The sequence below is a fragment of the Castanea sativa genome, chromosome 8 (assembly GCF_040712315.1).
Source record: "Castanea sativa cultivar Marrone di Chiusa Pesio chromosome 8, ASM4071231v1".
Taxonomy (NCBI): domain Eukaryota; kingdom Viridiplantae; phylum Streptophyta; class Magnoliopsida; order Fagales; family Fagaceae; genus Castanea; species Castanea sativa.
The window spans coordinates 53,698,518-53,717,834 of NC_134020.1; the positions used below are offsets into that span (position 1 = coordinate 53,698,518).

Consider the following 19,317-nt stretch of genomic DNA (forward strand, 5'->3'; position numbering starts at 1 on the left):
ATTTGGCATGCATGCATAAATGTAATACACGTATGAAACAACAACAATCTACTGTTTTGTGTCTTGCCAAAATTGCTACCAGATTATGTGTGTAATTAGTTTATTAGTAATAAACTTTGTGCCTTAACTAAATTAATTTAGTGATGGAAAAAACTTTATTATTTACATAGTTGAGGGATCAAAATTACCGTTCATTATTATGTGATTGTTTAACAGGTCTTTTTTTCTTTTCTTCCTTTACTACTTTTTTCAAAATGGAAATTTTTTAAAGGAAAAGATCTCACATCTTTATGCTACCTCACCTTAACTAAGTAATTATATAAAAAAATCCTTAACCAAGACATCAATAATTGTCTCACCCTTTTTATGCTTATTATTAGTGCATGATGTTGATTAACCATTTTAGTTATTTTATTAAAGTAATACTAGACATGGATTTGAACTTTTAACTATAGCTTTTGATTTTTTTTTTTTTTTTTGAATCTTTTATATGTAGCATTATGAAGTTATTAGGTATAGAATTATGTGAAAAGAATAAATAGATTTATATATATATATGTGGATAGAATAAAGAATTGGTCTAACGTTAGTTAGACCTTAAAAATATCAAGACGTGCCAATTGACTTATAGAACTCTTGATTATAAATATCTATAATTGCTTTTTTTTTAAAAGAAAAAATACAAAAAAAAATTAATCCTAATAATACATCGCTGTTAACCTCTAATATTAATATTCCAACTTTTTAAAATTATTCAACAAAGAACTTTGGCCCCCCCCCAAAGTTTGAATCTTGGTTCCGTCCCTGTGCATACTTTCTTATAGGGCCACTAATCCAAGTCTAATGAACTCCTTATATTTGTGAAAGTTACTACAATATGATTCTTCATCCCTTTTCCCCCTCAAATTTTTGGAGCATAACTGCATCAGCAAGGATAAACCACCAAATTTTGAGATTTCTTGAGATAATAGGATAGTGTGACCTTTATCCCTAAACCATCAATTTTAAGTGAAATTCAATATTAAATCACTAATATAATACATACCAGCTACACTAACTGAATCACCTAAACTTTAAGATTTACATTCTAGATTGAAAATATTAATGACACCAATAACATTCTCCTGTTGTGAGGCTCAAATTGGTTTGAGGCTAATACTTGGGTTGTTAAGAACTTAAGACATTTTCTAAACACATTCAAATATCTTACCAGCCTCAAGTTGTAGTTGAAACTTAGAAGGGATGGAAGTAGATCACTGACACTATTAATCAGGGGCCTTTTTCCTTTGATTAAGTCACAGCTCCCAACTCAAACCATATAAAAGCGCTAAACTGATATTAACACAAGTGCTTCACATACAAAAGAAAAGGCTTTTAACTATGGATAACCCCTGCCAATTTACACAAAGTTAGCAAGATAAGCAGACTTTTTGTTTTTTGTTTTTTTTCAAAATGACTATATATATATATATATATATATATATATATATATATATATATATATATATATCCCTAAGCTTGGTATTTGCCATATATATCACCCCTGGCTAATTACACCACCTGATCAACCCAGAATGTCATCTTGTAATAAGAGCCTATCTATTGCTACTACCTTCAGATCAATGTGTCCAATGGTCCAAGCTCGGTTACAAACTTCCAAATTAATTCCAAGCTGGGGCTTAGTTGCTGTGGGCTCATTTGAGGCTGTAGATCATATTCTTGCATGGTAAAAGGCACACCCGCATTCCCAGCTAGACTAGCCACTGCAGGAGGTTGGAGAAGTGATTTCATTTCCTCTAGCTGCTGCAGCATATGTAGTTGTTCTGGTAATTGTAGATGCATCTGCCGCTGGTTGTTCAAGTTACTTGCCATGCCTGGAAGATTCAATGTGTCCATTGTCATTCCACTAGTAATTCTCTGACTTGGAACTCCACTGAACAAGGTTCTCCCTTGTCCTTCTGCTGTCCTCAGCATTGCCATATCTACTGCTGGATGATTAGAAAATATGTTTCCAGGGGAAAGCAAGTGATATCTAGAGAAAATGTCTGGTGATAGTAATGGCATGGCATTACTGGCTGAGAAGCTGGAAGGCATTGGATTGAGCATGGAGGATGATATCCCAGAAATCAAAGTTGGGGAAGGAAGTCCAACTGTTCCAGTTGCTGGAGTAGCATTAGCTATGACAATTGACTGAGGACTGCTAGAGTCAACATCAGTGTCAAAAGAAATAGGCTCTACATGATTGAGAGCTATGTGGTATCCTTCATCCCCCATCTATAGAATAAAATAGGAGTAATAAATAGTTCTGATTAAGAATCAAAAAGATCTTTCACATAAAATAACAAGTGCAATTAGCCTACCAATGAGGTGAACTGAGAAGCAAAAAGGTCCGCTGAAGGCTGCCAAGCAAACACCAAAATATCAGAATGATCAATTTAATCAAATAATTCAGATAGTAAGCTGTGTTAAGTTTGTGACAGATTTAACTACCAGAAAAAGTCCTACAATACTAATGTGTATGCAGCACTAAAAGATAGTTGAGACCTTCTGCAACAAGTCATACAGCAGTATGATTCTAAAATGAAAATACTCACCGTGCACCCCCTCCCCCCACCCCCTTCCATTTTCCTCAGATGCAGGATAACAATTTATATAACAGAACATAGGCTGACTAGATATATATTATTTATTCATACAATGAATAAATTATGGTGCAACCATTGTGTAATTAGACAAAACCCTTTGAAAGCCTGAGATTAAGGCAATGCCTAATAATAAGTGTCCAGGTTTGTTAATTAGAGCATTTCTTTTCTTTTCTTTTTTGCTTTTCTAGGGTCAAAGGTGATCTTATTGAGCTCTAGTCAATTTTAAGCCCTAAACCCTTTTTCCACAACTCTAAACCCTAGATTTACAATTTTCCTAACATCAAATCCATCACAAGCATAGGTAGATAGATTCAATAAACTTCAATTATATTAATATCACATTCCAACATCAAACTTCATATGCTAATGTGCTCTAACTTAAATGGCACCTTTTATGGGGTGGACGATGTGGCTGTGAGTTCAACCACACTCAGAAGAGGGGGGAAACATCAGTAAATTGTACAAAAAGTTGTTATTCAAGCATCATTGAACATCGTAACAAACAAATATTTAAACGTTATATTGTAGCATGGAAGACAGATGTGAGAGAAAATTATGTTAAAATGATTGATTCCGAATTGACAAAAAAATAATTGAAATGATTTGATATAATTTCTGATTTGAGAATATATAAACAACTGAAGTCAGCACAATTCGGCATATTCATCTAAATAGAGAAAATAGAAAACAGCACATTAGCTATATTCACAATACCTGTTAAACATCAGTAAAATTATTGATATTAGAAAATCATATAGATTCCATGTACTTGATGGAAAAGGTTTAGAGTTGTTATCAAATCCAAAGAATTATCAAACAAACATTTATCAGAAAAAGAAATTTTTTCAGTTATGGTAAATGGTGAACTCACAGTGCTAGAAAAAGCGAGAGGGATAACAAAAGAATTAATCTCTTCTTCATTTCCATAACGAAGACTTGCTTCCAATATTCCCTCTCTAAGTTTTTCTGATATGACCAGTGTGATCTGATCCTTGCTTTCAACCATATGGATCTCATTTCCTACAAATTACTCAGCAAGAGAAAGATCATAAGACCCGATATGAGAAAAGGTAAAAGAAAAGAAATGAAATGAAAACAGAAGCACTTTCTTACCTTGATAAACATGACATTGACGTACAAATTTCATGGTTCTAGTCTTACAGACATTAGGTCTCCTGTCCATAGACATAGGAACTTCATCTATAGCAGCATCCTTTGACTTTCTGTTCCCCTCAGAACATAAGAACTGCAAAGCAATTGGAGAAGTTGTACATAAAACCGAGTTTCTTTGCAGAAACTGGTTTAATTTGCGCTTCATGTTGTTCAGTTCATACCTAAACAAAGTGCAATGTCATGCATCATAACCCAGTAAGATCACAAATGATAAGAATATGCAGTACATCAAATGTAAGAATAATGAAAAAGGATCCTCTCCATTTGATTTTGAAGTGGAGAGGTGATGCAGGAGTCTAATACATACATGGATAATGATGATATGGCACATGGTAATGTGGTAAAGGCCAGCTGAGTCTAAAGGCTGAATTTCACATGTGCCATATAGCTTTTGTAGATTATTTTACATGTGCCAAGTTTGTTGTACTATTTGAAAATTGGAGTGAAAATCAGTTAGTAGCACATGTGAAATTCAGCTCTTGGGCTTAGCTGCCCTTGTGGCATGTCACCCCTCATGCCACATTACCATGCCACACCATCTTCATCCATATTATGCATTAAAATCCTGCATCAAGATTTTTACCAAGACATGAACCCTCTTCATTTCAGAGCAAATGGATAAAATCTTGATCCAACAAGAATTATGACCATACCGTCGAGTCACCCCTTCAATCTTTAAGAATCTCTCAAGAACAGGGTTGACTTCAGTTTGTGAAGGCTTAAGTAAAGGAACATTTCCAACTGGAAGGTTGCTTCCATTGGCTGCATTCGAGTTTCTCATGCTAGCAGAAGAATCAACTACTTTTATATTCAAGCCTGTAGACTGAAAAATTTTTGTTTTCTGCTTTGCAGGATCTGATGCTTTTTTTGCCAGATAATCATTGTGTTGAGAACTTATATTTGCACTTCTCAAAACAGTTGTAGCCTGTGGATTCTGCAAAGCTTTTCTCTTGTGAGTGGCACTTTCATTTCTCAGACTTTTGTTAACTTGAGCAACTTGATTACACAATGAGTAGTTAGGCAGGGCCTGGGCATTGGCTCTTAAACGTGGTGATGGTTGTTGTTGTTCTGATTGCTGAAGAATATATTGACTAATTCTTCTATCCATCACAAAGTTATCAGTTATCTTTCTAACATCTGAACCACAGAAACTAGTTTCTGCAGGCTCTTGTTTCACAGAAAAAGTGGGCATTCCAGCAAGCAGCCTATGAATACCACTGTTTGTTAACAGCGAATTTGATTCGTCCTGAAAATTTTCACCTCTAAGTTTTTCAGCCACATTTTTCTGATGTAACAGGTTGTTCATCCACTGTAGTTCAGGTGTGAGAATGCTTTCAGGTTGATTTCCAGGAAGCTGCTTTTGGCAAAACTCTACAGGCTCTTGCTTGGGTTTCTTAAGGATGTGTTCTTGAAGTGCTCTTGTTTCACATCTAGCATTCTCACCAGGAGCCATTAACAGGGATTTTGTCAGATCACTTCTACGGTTACTAAAATGTTGTTTTGGTATGCTGACAATATTCAATGTGGTCAGAGCCGTCAAACCAGATTTGTTACAACCATCTGTTAATCGATTGTTTGCTGTCGAAGGATTGGATTGTGATGTAGTCTCTACCACAACATTTCTTTCTTGTGGATTAAGATTAGAGTTCAAAATCTTATGCTGTAAACATGTAACTTCTCGATCTTGATTTGCTATGCCAGATTGAGAACTAGAATTCTGGACAGCAGAACTACCTGAAATTTGGGCAGCAAGATATGGATTGCTGAATGTTGTATCAGTCGCTATTGTATCACTCACCTTTCTCCTTTTCCAGCTCCAAGCAATTCCCAAATTGAGCTGCCAGAAACCAACATTTTCATGGATATTTAATCATGCATGCTGAAAAGGATTTTATTAATATCTCCATTGGAATCTCAATTTCAAATTGAGTTGAGAATTACTCACTGTTGGCAATAACCCAAAATCATGTATGATGCAGACACAAGATATGAGCCTCCCTTTATGCAAAAGGAAAACAGCCTAACCTATGGTCTAGTGGATGGAGCCTATTATTAATTGGGCCTAAAGACCTAAGCCCAATCTCCTAATAATAAGGATTTCATTTTATGTGATTGGTTATTTTCTTTTCCTATTTGTTTTAGGAGTTTAATTTATTTTCTTGCAAAAGAAGTAAAGTTATTTTCTATTCCTACTTGGAAAATAAGTTTGGAACTCCTTTTAAAGAACCCAAGTTTCAGTTTTGTTTAGTTAATAAATTTTTTTGGTAATTTTTCCAATGTTTGGTGTTGACTCTTAGGAATTTCTCTGCTGATGCTAACTCCAAGCAGCCTAGGTGCCAACTCCTAGGTCATCTATTCTTAATGCAGAAAAGGAGAAATAGATGTTGGCAATCTGAAATCAGTCCCTAATACATAACTCAGAAGTTTAAACATACAGTTCTGTAATTGTTTGTCATAATCACCAAAAAAAAAAACTGTATGTGATAACTTTAGGTTATAGACTTGTAATAAGACTCATAAATTTTAAACTCCTCCAAAACATACAAGATATTACCAAAACTACTACCTTCTTTGTCAGGGCTTCACCGTAATATCTGTCCTGCAATGGCTTTGGGTTCAGGTGTAGATCAGGTTGCAAAGACTTAAGAATACGGGACTCGATTTTCTGAAAAAAAGAATGACCGACTGTATAAAAGATCAGCGTAATATGCTGGAGAGGAAACCAAGAAGTGAACTAATGCTCATTAGAAAAGCTTATTCACCAATAGATCTTCATAGGTCCAAGAATCCTCCGAAATCAAGGAGATATCCTTGACCACCTGTTCCATACACATACGTAGTAGCACTTTATGAACAATTGGAGAGCTCTCCATTGAAGCAGCAGTACCTCCTTTCTGGGTCAATAAATTACGATAATCTCGAATCTGAAAAGGAACCATGTCTAGTGGTTGATATAGATTGTTAGATTAAAATCATAAACTACAATCATCCACTATGGCATAAAATATTTGAGGATTTTTCATATCTCAAAAGAATAGATATCGCTTCAGTGCAATCAATATTCCATGCAAAATGAGCCGATTCACATCATATATTAAACAAAACATATCAATTTTCAATCTGTAATAGGTCATGCACAGAATTTAAAAAATCATTCAGTGTTGTACCAATCAATATTCATTGTTATGATGAAGTGGACACTTTTTTTAGGCCAGATAATGAAGTAGCATTTGAGACTAATCATCTACTAATTACTAGAGAATACATTTCTTAAGAAATCCATGCAGTTAATTTCTTTCACAAGTAATAAAGAATTTTATTTAAGAAAGAAGAATTCAAGTATACATGAAGTAATCATTGATGCAGTTAATAAGAGACAATTGTATTGTCTATCATTCTCTTTCTTTCTCCCACAAGCCAACAGATAAAGCTGCTGAAGTAAACTTCACCGTCTTCCTCTTCCCCTTAAAATCAAGCATAGTGTTCACTGTTCACTCTTAAAAAAAATTAAGACACGTGGAAGCATGGAAGTGAGACAGAGAGTGATCCAATGCTAAAAATATATAAAATGAAATATGTTGTCTTGGTACGCTGACATTATCGTATTGTGTCGTGTTCATGTACATTTCCATGCTTCTTCTACCGCAATCAACAATATATACAAGAATATCAATAAGTGAATCACTAAAAAACTTCTATTCTAAGGAGGAATATGTACATACAAACTTTTATATAGTTTTGCCTCACCTCACATAGAAGTGCCCCGTTGACATATTTGCAGGGTATATCATCAAAAAGATCGCCAGGTAGTCGACCATATTCAATTGCCTAAAATGAAAAACAAGCATGGAGAAAGATAACAGATTAGAAAAACAGACCATCAGTAATCTGCAGCTCACTTCTCAAACTGGGAAAATGTTGTAAAGATAACTAATAATAAAACTATTAAATGCATAGGAAAATGTTAGCTGAATGCATATCAAACACTTGGTATCTTCCATTCTAGTAATCAAATTTCCAATTTCAATACATCTTTGGAATACCAAATGTTTATAAATTAATTTATGGCCTAACATGAAAATTTGGGATGAGAATGTTTGCAAACATGCTAGAAGAGAAGATGGGACAATTCTCTTAAAGATGAATAGCTTTACCATCAATTGACCTTCCTATCTTTCAAATGTTCTTTTCCAATTTATCTTTGGCAATCATTTTTCCACTTCTTAGAAAGCAAGAGACAAAATAATACTAGACGGACTTCACAAGCAAGATTGACTAGCTGAAGAAGTAGATTTCCAATGAATTCTATGCATGGAAAAAGAAGCAGCTAGAAAAGGTAAATCCACCCGTCAATAACCGTATCAAATAAGACTAAATTAAAATAAATTTTTCCTTGCTCTTCCTGCAACAAAAGGTTAGGCTTTAGAAAAACATTGTTCTCATGGTAATGCACTCCTAAAAATCTTCAAAAGTATTTGCATTTAAGAAAACCATGGTGCCAGTTCAAGTCCTCTGATGGATAAGATTCCAAAGGTTTAGACCTTAAAATAAATTTCCTTATAAAAAAATTGAGGCATGCTCGGAGAAACTTCAGCACAGCCAGTGGCAAAAGTAAAATGACATAAAGAAAACAAGCCTGTAAGTTAGAACGGAACATTTTGTAGTTGAAAATATGAGACGGGAATGGAAGCACAAAAACCCAGGAACGTATGAGTATGCATGTATTAACTATTAAGTATGAGAAAGGTACTTAATTATACAATTATTGAAAGAATTGAACAATTGGCGATGCTTGTGTGCGAATATTTTACTTCAAACCGCAGAGAATTGTGTTGCCTCTTTATCTTGTTGCCAGCATAGGCCCCATGAGTAAATAAATAGACACAAGGCATATAAGGTAAAGAAGAGAGTTTCAGGGGGATACAACAACTGAACCAAAGATTATTTTGCTCATTATTTCCCAATGATCATCATTGATCAAAGAACTAATTGACTGGATACATTCATTAGACACAAACACTTCATGCTGCATATACTATCAAGAATTTGCACATGCTTATATTTATATTACACTAATGTGCATATAGGCAAGATCTCTATGACTAGTTGCAATATGATCACTATTTGTTAAAGCATCCAATCGAGAAGCGTAAGGTAACAGGTAGGGAGACCCAAGTAGCAAATAGAACTCACATTTAAATTACAATGAACAAACTTACAGAGAAAAGTGTCTCTGATGTCCTATCATAGGGATGCCATTGCTTTGGTTCATCATTGAACAACTGCAACATAATTAGAGATCATGCTAATAGTCATTGGAAGCAATATATGACCTTATCGTTCTATAGATAAATAAAATAACTTCTGAAATTTTATAATGTTACGGTTGCTGACCTCAGTAGCTTTTCCAATAGAAAATCCATTTGGAAATAAATTCAGTGAAAAGGACACTTCAAGATCTACACAAACGCAAACTTTCAAACATGTAGGGCTTCGCAGCACATCATTAATACATAATAAAAGTGGTTTGCATTACCATCTGAAACTGTGTCTGGTGCAGAGTTGCTCAACACATTTGAATGCTCAACAACCTTGGCTCCTATTCCAGAAATATTGCTAATGCCCTACACCCAAAACAGCTAAGCTATGCGTTCATTTCAAGTAAATAAATCGTGTACAAATATATCACCATGTCACAAACTTTGTCCAATGTATTCCAGTACAAGATGTTGAAATAATTAATTAACAATAAATAATGTTGTGCAAGGAGCAATTCAGAACAGATATAGTTACAAGTTGAACAGAAATCTGGCATATCTCTTAATCTAATAAAACAACACAGATAATAATAAGCCCACTGAACCACACCCCCCCTGCCCAAAAAAAAAGAACCTTTCCCCTTTTCAAAAGCAAAATAAATAATCAACCATTCATAGTTGAAACACTTCTTACAACAACAAAGTCTTAGTCCCAAAATTTTGAGTTCTCGAAATCTTAGGAGCAAATACAAGAAGTTGTATATTTGAGGAAGACCACTTAAATCTTAATAATTAACACATGATGAACCACTCTACAAAGCAAGCCAAACATAGATAATAGTAAAGCAAACAACGAGCATTTCCCATCCTATACACGGGAACATAATTGATAAGGATGAGTAAACTAGCTAATAAATAACTCTTTTAAACTAATCCCCAACACAATCAATTAGAACAAAAGCACTACAAAAGAAATGCATAATTTATTATTATCTAATCTCCCACTCTATGTCCCAACAGCCATCGAAGATTCATGAACACTTCATTTGGGTGTCGGACCCGTGTTGTAGTGGTGTCTTATTGTATCATGTTATAATTTTTCAAAAAAATATTATAATTTTTCAAAAATTACTCATGTCGCCTATTGTACCTGTACTCTTGTCCGTGCATCTTAGGTAAGAATTAATCACCTATTGCCCCCCAAAAGGATAGCATGCAAATGTAATTTGCACCATATCAACATGAAAAGAAAAACAAACCCAATAAACCATTTTTAACTTACACTATGCAAACATTGAAACATCCATAGTTGACAGCATCACTAGTATTAGCCCAATTCAAAAAAAAAAAAAAAAAAACTGATACCCCCCATTAAACCAAATACAAAACTAAAATCTCTCCCATAAAATCCCGCAAAACAACCTGAAAAAATAACCCATGTAACAGAAGAAAAAAGTTTTTTTTTTTTTTTTTAAATTTAAAAAAGAGTATAACTGTGCGTATACATTAGTATATATAGTTATAGACCTCTTTAACACTATGCTTATGAGACTCAGTGTCAGAGGCGCTGTCGTTGTCGTTGTCGTTGTCGTTGTTCTCAGTCTGAATCTGCTTCGGCCGGTATCTCCTACCTGTCTTTGAAACCTTGAAAGACACACCCATTTTTGGCTCACTTTTGTGTGTTTTGTGTTTCACTGAGAAATTTGAGCAAACACTTTGTGTGTGTGTGTGCGTGCGCTGTGGGGGTTGAAATCTTTGAGAATATAAGAGGAAGTAGAAGAGAGCGTTACGGGCACTGTGCCCACAGCGCAAGAAAAACTGCCGAGTACCGAGTGGAGTACGTTCTTGCTTTTATAGGTTGCCAACTTAGCCATGAAGGTTTTACACGTAGAAATATATATTATTTGTGGACCCTTGTTAGTTGATTAATTTACTTTTAATTCCTTTTTTTTTTTTTAGTTTCCTTTTTTTTTTTCTTTTGATTTTATTATTATTATATATAGGTCGTGTTTTATATTAGAATTTTTTATTATTAATAATTTGATAGTTATGGGTGAGTATGTTTTAGTTTGAAGCACTAGAAATATTGATTAAGTTACAAGTTTTTTAGTTTTTTTTAAAAAAAATTACATGATTCTTAGTATTTTATATTAAAAAGTTAAAGAATAATTTTTTTTTTTTTGGTTAATAATAGCAATCGGGAAATATGGATTTAAATTATGATTCGCATAAAAAAAAGAGTAATGATGATACTGAGTTACAAAACTTTTGACTAAAGAACATAACTTGTTATTACATTTTTTTTTTTCACTAATGTTATAAGTATTATCTATACTACTATTTAAGGAGCTTCTCCTGTTTGGACCGGATTTTTTTTGTTCTAAAATACCCCTACATCCTTATGTTTAAGTAGAGACAAAACTAAAGGACAATCCGAAAAAAATACAATCCTAACTTCTACTAAAACATTGCCTAAAAAATAGGGTCAGTCTTTTATTGATTTTCAAATTTATTTATCCACTTATAAATTAAATTCTCAAAATAAAATTATATATATAATAAAAAACATAGTTTTTTTTTTTGCTACTACCACTAAAAAAAAAAACTCTCATCGCACATGCAAAGCGCTTGTGATGAGGCTAGTAAATTTTACTCATATCAAAAAGATAATAAAATTAAAAATTAGGAAATTTAATTATTTTTTAATAAAAAATTAAGAAAATTTTTTTTTAAAAAATTATTTTGTTGTTGAAGTTGGATTGTGGTGTTAATCTCATGCATTGTCATATTAAACAAATATTTTGTAGAGTAATTGGTAATATATTAATCATTTTTCCAAAACTTTTTCATAAATTGTTGACTTTACTAGTTGTGCTAATGAAGTTGTGCAACTTGTACCAATGAAATTAAAAAATAAAAATAATAATGGAGAAAGAGATTACACTCCATTTACAGTTACAACCTCAATGAGTTACAAAATCAACTGCACAAATTTTCTTGCAATTGAATTTAAAAACTAAAAATAATAATAGAGAAAGAGATTACACACCATTTACAGTTACAGCTTCAATGAGTTACTAAAAAAAATGTGAAGTAAAAGCCAAAGGCCATGGCCATTTGGCACCTATGTTGCATGGCATAAATGTGTGTTGAGGGTTTGGTGAGATTTGCTTTTCTCTTATCTTATCTGACTATTTATTGCTTATTAATTAATAAGTTGACCAAGCCACTGTGTTACTGTGGTCCATGGTTTTTGTATGGACACTACTACTATCAACCGTTGATTTGAAATTGTTGTGGATTGAGTAATGCGCATGGCCTTTATAAAAAAAAATTCTTAAAAAAAAAATAGCCTCATTATACTCGTTTGGTAAGTGTAATGTGTCTTTTTCTTTTCTTTTTCTTTTTTGGTTTAGTATGATAGTTTTCTATTCATTCATCTCTTTTCGTGAACTAAAAACCTGTGGTGAATTTGAGTTTGTTAAATGCATAGAAATTTTTATGTTCAAAATAAAAGAGAATGTAAAAAAACAAAGAAAAAAAATATAGAGTGCGTCTGTGTAAATTTTAAAAAAAGATAAGAGATGGGGAGCTAAATAGGGTGCGTTTATTTAAATTTCAAAAAATTAATAAAGATAAGAGATTATAAACAGTTGAGAACGTGGATTTAGTGGAAAGTTTTAAATTATGAGCTATTATTTTATGAATTTGTCCACTTAATTGAAAATGTGTTAAGTAAACATGGAGGGGATATTTTGAGATATCTAACTGTCAATGCCTTAAACGACTTGGAAGCCCCTTAAATAGTAAGTAGTATAGATAAGTCATAAAAAGATGGTAAAACCAATTTAGATTTCTATAATTTTAATGGTCCGGTTAATACAAGCCTTTAGGGCATTTGTTAATGGGTTATTTTAGGAGAGTTTTAATATCAGTAATATGGCAAATATAAAAATATATTAAAAAATCAATTATTTTTTTCTTTTCCTATAAAAAGTTTCTAAAAATACTTCCTAAGCCAATTCTCTTATGTGGTATTTGGTACGGGATAATATTTTAGAATTTTCAAGAATGTTTAAAGATTCCCATGTTTGGTTGCAAATCATGCTAGAGAATCAAATGTCAGGGGAATTTGGATTCCCCTTTAAACTTCTCTCAGTAGTAATGTGGATTCTCTTTAAAACAGGTGAGTATCCAGATTCTCAAGTTTAAAGAAAATTGTATTTTTTTATAAATTGACAATTTTAACCTTTTTTCTTTATCATTTAAGCAATTAAGATAAAATGTAAAACAAATCATCAATATCTTTTTTCTTGTCTTTATCTTTTCCTGCCAAAATAGCATAAACAGGATAGACAAAGTTCTATTCAGGTTTCACTTGGGGGAAAAAATGTTTGAAGGGGACCCTCCATTATTATCAGGTATTTACTTTTGCTGGTGTGTGTGTAGCTCAACAAATTATTAATAGTTTATATTTTTTTTTTCATTATTTATTTAGAGGAAGATTTTTTTTAAAGGATTTGGTAGTTCACATTCAAATATAAGGATTGAATAGGAAAAATAAATAATTCATTTAAGATTCCTAGGAATAAACCAAACATTATCATCTCACATTCTTAGACATTCAGATTGCAAGGAATCACATTCCTAGGAATCTGGATGCCAGGAGTAATGCAAATTCTCCCATATCAAACACTACATTAGGGCATCCATTAACTTTTCCCTAAATTTAATTACAACAACAATGCTATACCATGTTATAAAGCTGTAAGATTTCATATCTTCCTATCTTAGTGTAAATTGTAGAGTGGTCTTATTTGCAATTAAATGCAGCTGATTAGGCTAATACATGCTTCCTTTACTTGATGGAATTCTGTTCTGCAGAAACATTTCTGGGTCATTCTTAAGGGGATATCTTGCACTAGAATTGGGGCAACTTGCCTACTTGCAAGAATTGTATGCTCTTGTTTTTCTTTTTTATTTATCCCCTACACCTGAAGTTTTTTTTTTTTTTTCTTTTAATATATTGAGAATATGATGGTTAAAGCTTTATTTCATAGATTGATGGTTTGTAGGATATTGCATGGGAACAATCTGATTGGGATAATACCTAAAGAAATGGCATGTTGACATTCCTCAAGATTTTGGATTTGGGGATGACAAGTCTAGTGAAAATGTAAAAAGAATTGGGTTAGTGATCTGTTGTTTAAAGTTAGGCTGTGTTGGGTTCTCAGAATTAATTAACTTTTGTTGTTGCAGAAATCTTCAGTCAAATGGATTGACTGGTTTAATACCTTCCTGAGCTTAGCAATTTGAATCATCTCCCAGATTTCTCATCTGATATACGTGGAAAGTAAGTGGAAGATACTTCAAGTGGAAATGTTTGATTAAGTTCTGAAGATGATGCTCCATTTAGTGTGCAATTCTGGTTGTGGATGTGTGTGTGTGAAGATGGGTACAATATAAATCTTAATATCCCAATAAGAAGAATTGATCAACTGATGCTAAAAGTATGCATTGCATAATCTGCTTTCCTTGCAAATTTATTGAGTTTCAGTATATGCATATATAATATAGATAGCTCATACACAAGCAGTGTGGTGTCATCAAATACATCTACATCTTCTTTTTTTTGACAAATTTCACCTGTTAGAGGGGAGTTTAAAAAGATTCTCTCTTCTTATCATTTTTGTATAATTAATTTCATCTTTGCTTTGGCAATGGATATGGTAAACTGCTCATCTGTCCTATGAATGTGAATATGGAAATTTATTTAACTCTTAGCGTCTAGTATTGATGAGACAAGTCATCTTGGCTTTGGCAATGGATATGGTAAACTGCTCATATGTCCTGTGTGAATATGGAAATTTATGTAACTTTTAGCGTCTAGTATTGAGACAAGTCATCGCGAGTAATGTTCTGGGGCTTCATTCAAATTTGGTGTATGGTGATATTAATTTTAAGATATTGGGTGGCTTACTAAAATGGAAAATGTTGTGTTACTTAAACCTGCTTAAGGTTTTGATTTTATTAAAGTGTATCTCTCCAATTCTGCTTCAGGTATACCTCAAGTGCAAACATAACTGGCTTCTGTCGCAGTTCTCAATTACAAGTTGCAGATTTCTCATACAACTTCTTGGTTGGGAGCATACCTAAGTGCTTGGAGCATCTTCCAAGGTTCCTTCTTCTGAGCTTTTCTCATGCTTGCTTCTTTTTGCTTAAGTCTTCTTTTACTTGACATTTTCCATACAGGTCAAGCTTTCAAGGGAACTGCCTCCAAAACAAAGATCCCAAACAACGTTTAACCGTGCAATGCAGTATATAAGTTTTCCCTCGTGCAATGCTGTTTATTGGGACACATATACATATAAGTTTCAGTAAATAGTAAATGCAAAATGAAGAACAAACCCTTGAACATTTAAACTTGATGACAATATAATATGCTCTAAGCGAACTAGCTTAATCAATTTTTCAAGAACATCCTAATTTGCAATTCAATGTCAAGCTGGTGATGCAATTGGCTGATCCCAGTTTCTGCACTGGAACTGAACTCATTCTCACAATTTTATAAGCCTTGTGGCCTATAATAATTAATTTCTAACTATTGTAGTTAGTAGTGACAGTTTTTCTTTTGTAGGTGGTGCTCCACCTTCCAAAAGCCATCCAGGACCCAACTCAAACCACCAGCCAACTGATAATATACCCAAGCATCAGGGGGCATCAAAACCTACCTGGCTTTTGGCTCTGGAAATAGCAACAGGAACCATGGTCGGTTCTCTCTTTCGGGTTGGTATTATCACTGCTCTTCAGAAGCTCAATGGCAAATCTTCTATCATAATGCCCTGGAAGAAATCAGCAAGTGGAAAGGACCATATGACTGTATACATAGGTTGGGTTCCTTAGCTCATGCTATCTCTGCCTAAATGCATTTGAAGTTCAGAAGACTAGAAGCGTATTGAAAAAAAATCTATTGGTTAATTTGGTGGGTTTTCTTTCAGATTCTGAAATATTGAAAGATGTTGTAAGATACGGCAGACAGGATCTAGAAGTAGCCTGTGAAGACTTCAGCAACATTATTGGCTCCTCACCAGACAGTGTGGTCTACAAAGGTACAATGAAAAGTGGGCCTGATATAGCTGTGATATCCCTCTGCATCAAAGAAGAGCATTGGACAGGCTATCTTGAGCTTTATTTTCAGAGAGAGGTAACCAGTATTATTACTGCAAAAAACTGTAGCCTAAAGCATGCAACGAAAAATACAATCACAGAATGTAAGGGGCCGTTTGGTAAAGAAGTTTAACAACATGTTTTCAGTTTTTAAACAACATTATACGTATTTTCACGTACTTTTTCACTCACGCGTATTTCCAAAAAATACAAACACCGTTACTAGAACAACGTTACTAAACGGCTCCTAAGATTTGGCAATTCAACCATGTTCAAAACAACCATTTGACCTGAAATGCCATCCAGGTGGCAGATTTGGCAAGACTAAATCACGAGAATACAGGAAAATTACTGGGATATTGTAAAGAGAGCACTCCCTTTACAAGGATGCTTGTTTTTGAATATGCATCAAATGGAACACTGTATGAGTACCTACATTGTAAGTCAAATTTCGTAATTGCGATGTTTGTCTACTTTCACCTGCTTCACTGGAAATTTATTCTTTTACATGCTTCACTGACTCAAACCCTGAGCATTTATCTTTTATTGCAGATGGAGAAGGATGCCAATTTTCTTGGACTATGCGTATGAAAATTATTATTGGCATTGCACGTGGACTCAAGTATCTTCACACAGAACTTGAGCCACCATTTACCATATCAGAGTTGAATTCTAGTGCCATTTATCTTACAGAAGATTTTTCCCCCAAGGCATGTCCCAAGCCTCTTCTTTTTTAATTTATTTGTTTTTATCGTGACATAATGAATATCTATTTCCTCTTCTTAATCCAATGGTAAATCAGTGAGCTATCTTTGTTTTTGCCAGAATAATAATTCTTGTCACTGTTTATCCATTTTTTAGATAGTGTGGTTTTTAATACTAGTAAAAATGTTTTGATAAAACTCCAAATCCCTCTTCATAAGTCCTTTTGTACTGGCTTTTCCTCATAAAATTCTGAAGTACATTCATCTTCGCTTCAACTGCAGCTGGTTGATTTTGAAGGTTGGAAGACAATTCTTGCAAGGTCAGAAAAGATTTCAGGTGCTATTGGCAATCAAGGTGCTATCTGTGTTCTTCCAAATTCTCTGGAGGCACGCCATCTGGATGTCCAAGGCAATGTGTATGCTTTTGGTGTACTTATGCTGGAAATAATCAGCGGAAGACCTCCATATTGTAGGGATAAAGGGTGCTTGGTAGATTGGGTAAGAAACTCTCTAAATTATGAATATGTATGACTATAACAAGCTTCCTTTTAAATTAAAATGTGATCTTAAAGGGATGGTTAAAAAGTATATAATAGTTTAAGGTAGTTAATGCACCAAAACTTCTCTCTGCTGCAGGCTAAGGAATATCTTGACCTGCCAGAAGTTATGTCTTATGCGGTGGACCCAGAGTTGAAACATTTCAGATTTGAAGACCTCAAAGTTGTATGTGAGGTAGTTAATCTTTGCATTAATCCTGACTCCAGCAAGCAGTTGTCCATGAAGGAACTGTGTACCATGTTAGAGAGTGGAATTGACACATCAATATCGGTCGACTTTAAGTCATCTTCTTTGGCATGGGCTGAACTTGCTCTTTCTTCATAAATAAGTTGAAGCCTAACACACTGTAAAGCGGGAGTATACAGTAGTACATTTTTCTTTCTTTCTCTCCCACCTCAATTTTATCAGTTCCTTGTAAATGCTTCCATGCGAGAGGAAAAGTAAAGCTTCAGGCATGACAAAGTCTCTTTGTATACGAGTGGTTAACTAGTAAAGTTCTGAGATTAATTGAATCACAATCTTCTTAGAAATTGTTCTTTGGGTGCAAATCAGAAATGAATTTATTTTACATGATGGAACATTGACTTTTTGAGTTGTGGTGAGCTGTTTATAAAGAAAGCAGTCAGCAAGTACTTATCCATTTGACCAGCATTCACCCTTCCCCCACTTCCTCATAGAAGAAAAAAAAAATCTACAAACCATGCCCCTCCTGCTTTCTTGAGCATCAAAGCATTAGATATAGTCACAATCAAAGTGCTTTGAAGATGTGTCTGGTTCATGTTTATCAATTCTGTCTTTGCCAATTGGCTTCCTTGTATCATCTATCAATAACATTGTGGCCTTCAGTTCAGGGCTCTTATAGAACAAATTCTAGGGTTCTCTAAGTAGTTAAAGGAATTTTTGAATTTGAAGAGTTCTTACACAATCAAAAGATCCAGCACTGTTAACTACTTAAATTTAGAGGGATACTACCATCTTGAAAGATAATTTCAAAACGAAGGATAGGTTTTACAAATAATAATTCACAGGGGACAATCCAAGTTGGATTTGGGAAAAGGCAAGCAAGGATTTACTTGCATCTTTTTTTTATAAGCACATGATTCTTGGCTGGCCTCATCTCCTATTCTTATGAGCTTGGAACGAAAACTTTTTTTTTTTTATACCAGCATTAACATTAAAGAACTAAGGGAGAATACAAAGTTAAGCCTTACTAGGCAGGTTCAAGGTACACAAAAACGACCAGGACATTTAGCAGCTACATAGGCTGTGCTAAACACATTTGTCATAACTAGTCTAGGAACAAAATAGACAAATATACACAGATTTTGCTGCTTAAGCTGCCTAAGGTCTGAAAGGAGAGCTTGATCATGCCATGAGGGTGTGCTGGAAAAGTTGCAGATCTGCACTAATTTCTTGTGGTTGTACAGAATGAGGATTCTACTAAAATCTTGATCTTTGGCTTTGAAAACTGCTTCCACTATAGCCTCCTGAGTCACCATATAGATTGATTTCCTACCACTGTTGGCTGCACCTCTGAAAATAGTGGCTCCATCCATAGTAGTTGCTTCAAAAGCAAAGCCATATCTCTTAGTCCTATTTCTGCTAGCTGCCACTTTGATGAGAATCTGCCAGTCCTGGTGAGGAAGTCTTTGCCTAGTTTGTTGAACACTTGGTCTGATTTTCTGCATATGGCTGAAGGCATCTTGATACATGCACATGAGAGATTGAGAGATTAGAATTCTTCAATAGGGTTAGGAGTTAGGCCCTGATGTAGAATCATATTTCTATGGTTCCAAATTTACCAAAGAGTGG

The 19,317-nt window shown here is 34.0% G+C and overlaps 1 protein-coding gene and 1 pseudogene across 1 annotated transcript; one reads left to right on the forward strand and one right to left on the reverse strand.

The window, feature by feature from the left end:
- Nucleotides 1-1,503: 1,503 nt before the first annotated feature.
- LOC142606551 (protein PHYTOCHROME-DEPENDENT LATE-FLOWERING-like) lies at nucleotides 1,504-10,787 on the reverse strand. Its single transcript, XM_075777874.1, has 12 exons — nucleotides 10,604-10,787; nucleotides 9,355-9,442; nucleotides 9,213-9,277; nucleotides 9,038-9,100; nucleotides 7,566-7,646; nucleotides 6,581-6,742; nucleotides 6,385-6,483; nucleotides 4,472-5,655; nucleotides 3,759-3,979; nucleotides 3,517-3,665; nucleotides 2,361-2,399; nucleotides 1,504-2,274 (listed from the first exon to the last, which is right to left on the reverse strand). Exons 1-12 carry the CDS (start codon nucleotides 10,736-10,738, stop codon nucleotides 1,615-1,617), a joined length of 2,946 nt encoding a protein of 981 aa, XP_075633989.1. The 5' UTR covers nucleotides 10,739-10,787; the 3' UTR covers nucleotides 1,504-1,614.
- A 3,033-nt stretch (nucleotides 10,788-13,820) lies between these two features.
- On the forward strand, nucleotides 13,821-18,001 carry LOC142606552 (putative LRR receptor-like serine/threonine-protein kinase At1g63430; annotated as a pseudogene).
- The last annotated feature ends 1,316 nt before the right edge of the window (nucleotides 18,002-19,317 follow it).

Coding starts and splice junctions, on each gene's coding strand:
- LOC142606551 (XM_075777874.1), bottom strand. CDS start 10,738: ATGGGTGTGTCTTTCAAGGTTTCAAAGACAGGTAGGAGATACCGGCCG. Junction 3,980..4,471: donor ATTGAAGGGGTGACTCGACG/GTATGGTCATAA, acceptor CACTTTGTTTAG/GTATGAACTGAACAACATGA. Junction 2,275..2,360: donor CTTCTCAGTTCACCTCATTG/GTAGGCTAATTG, acceptor TTTATTCTATAG/ATGGGGGATGAAGGATACCA.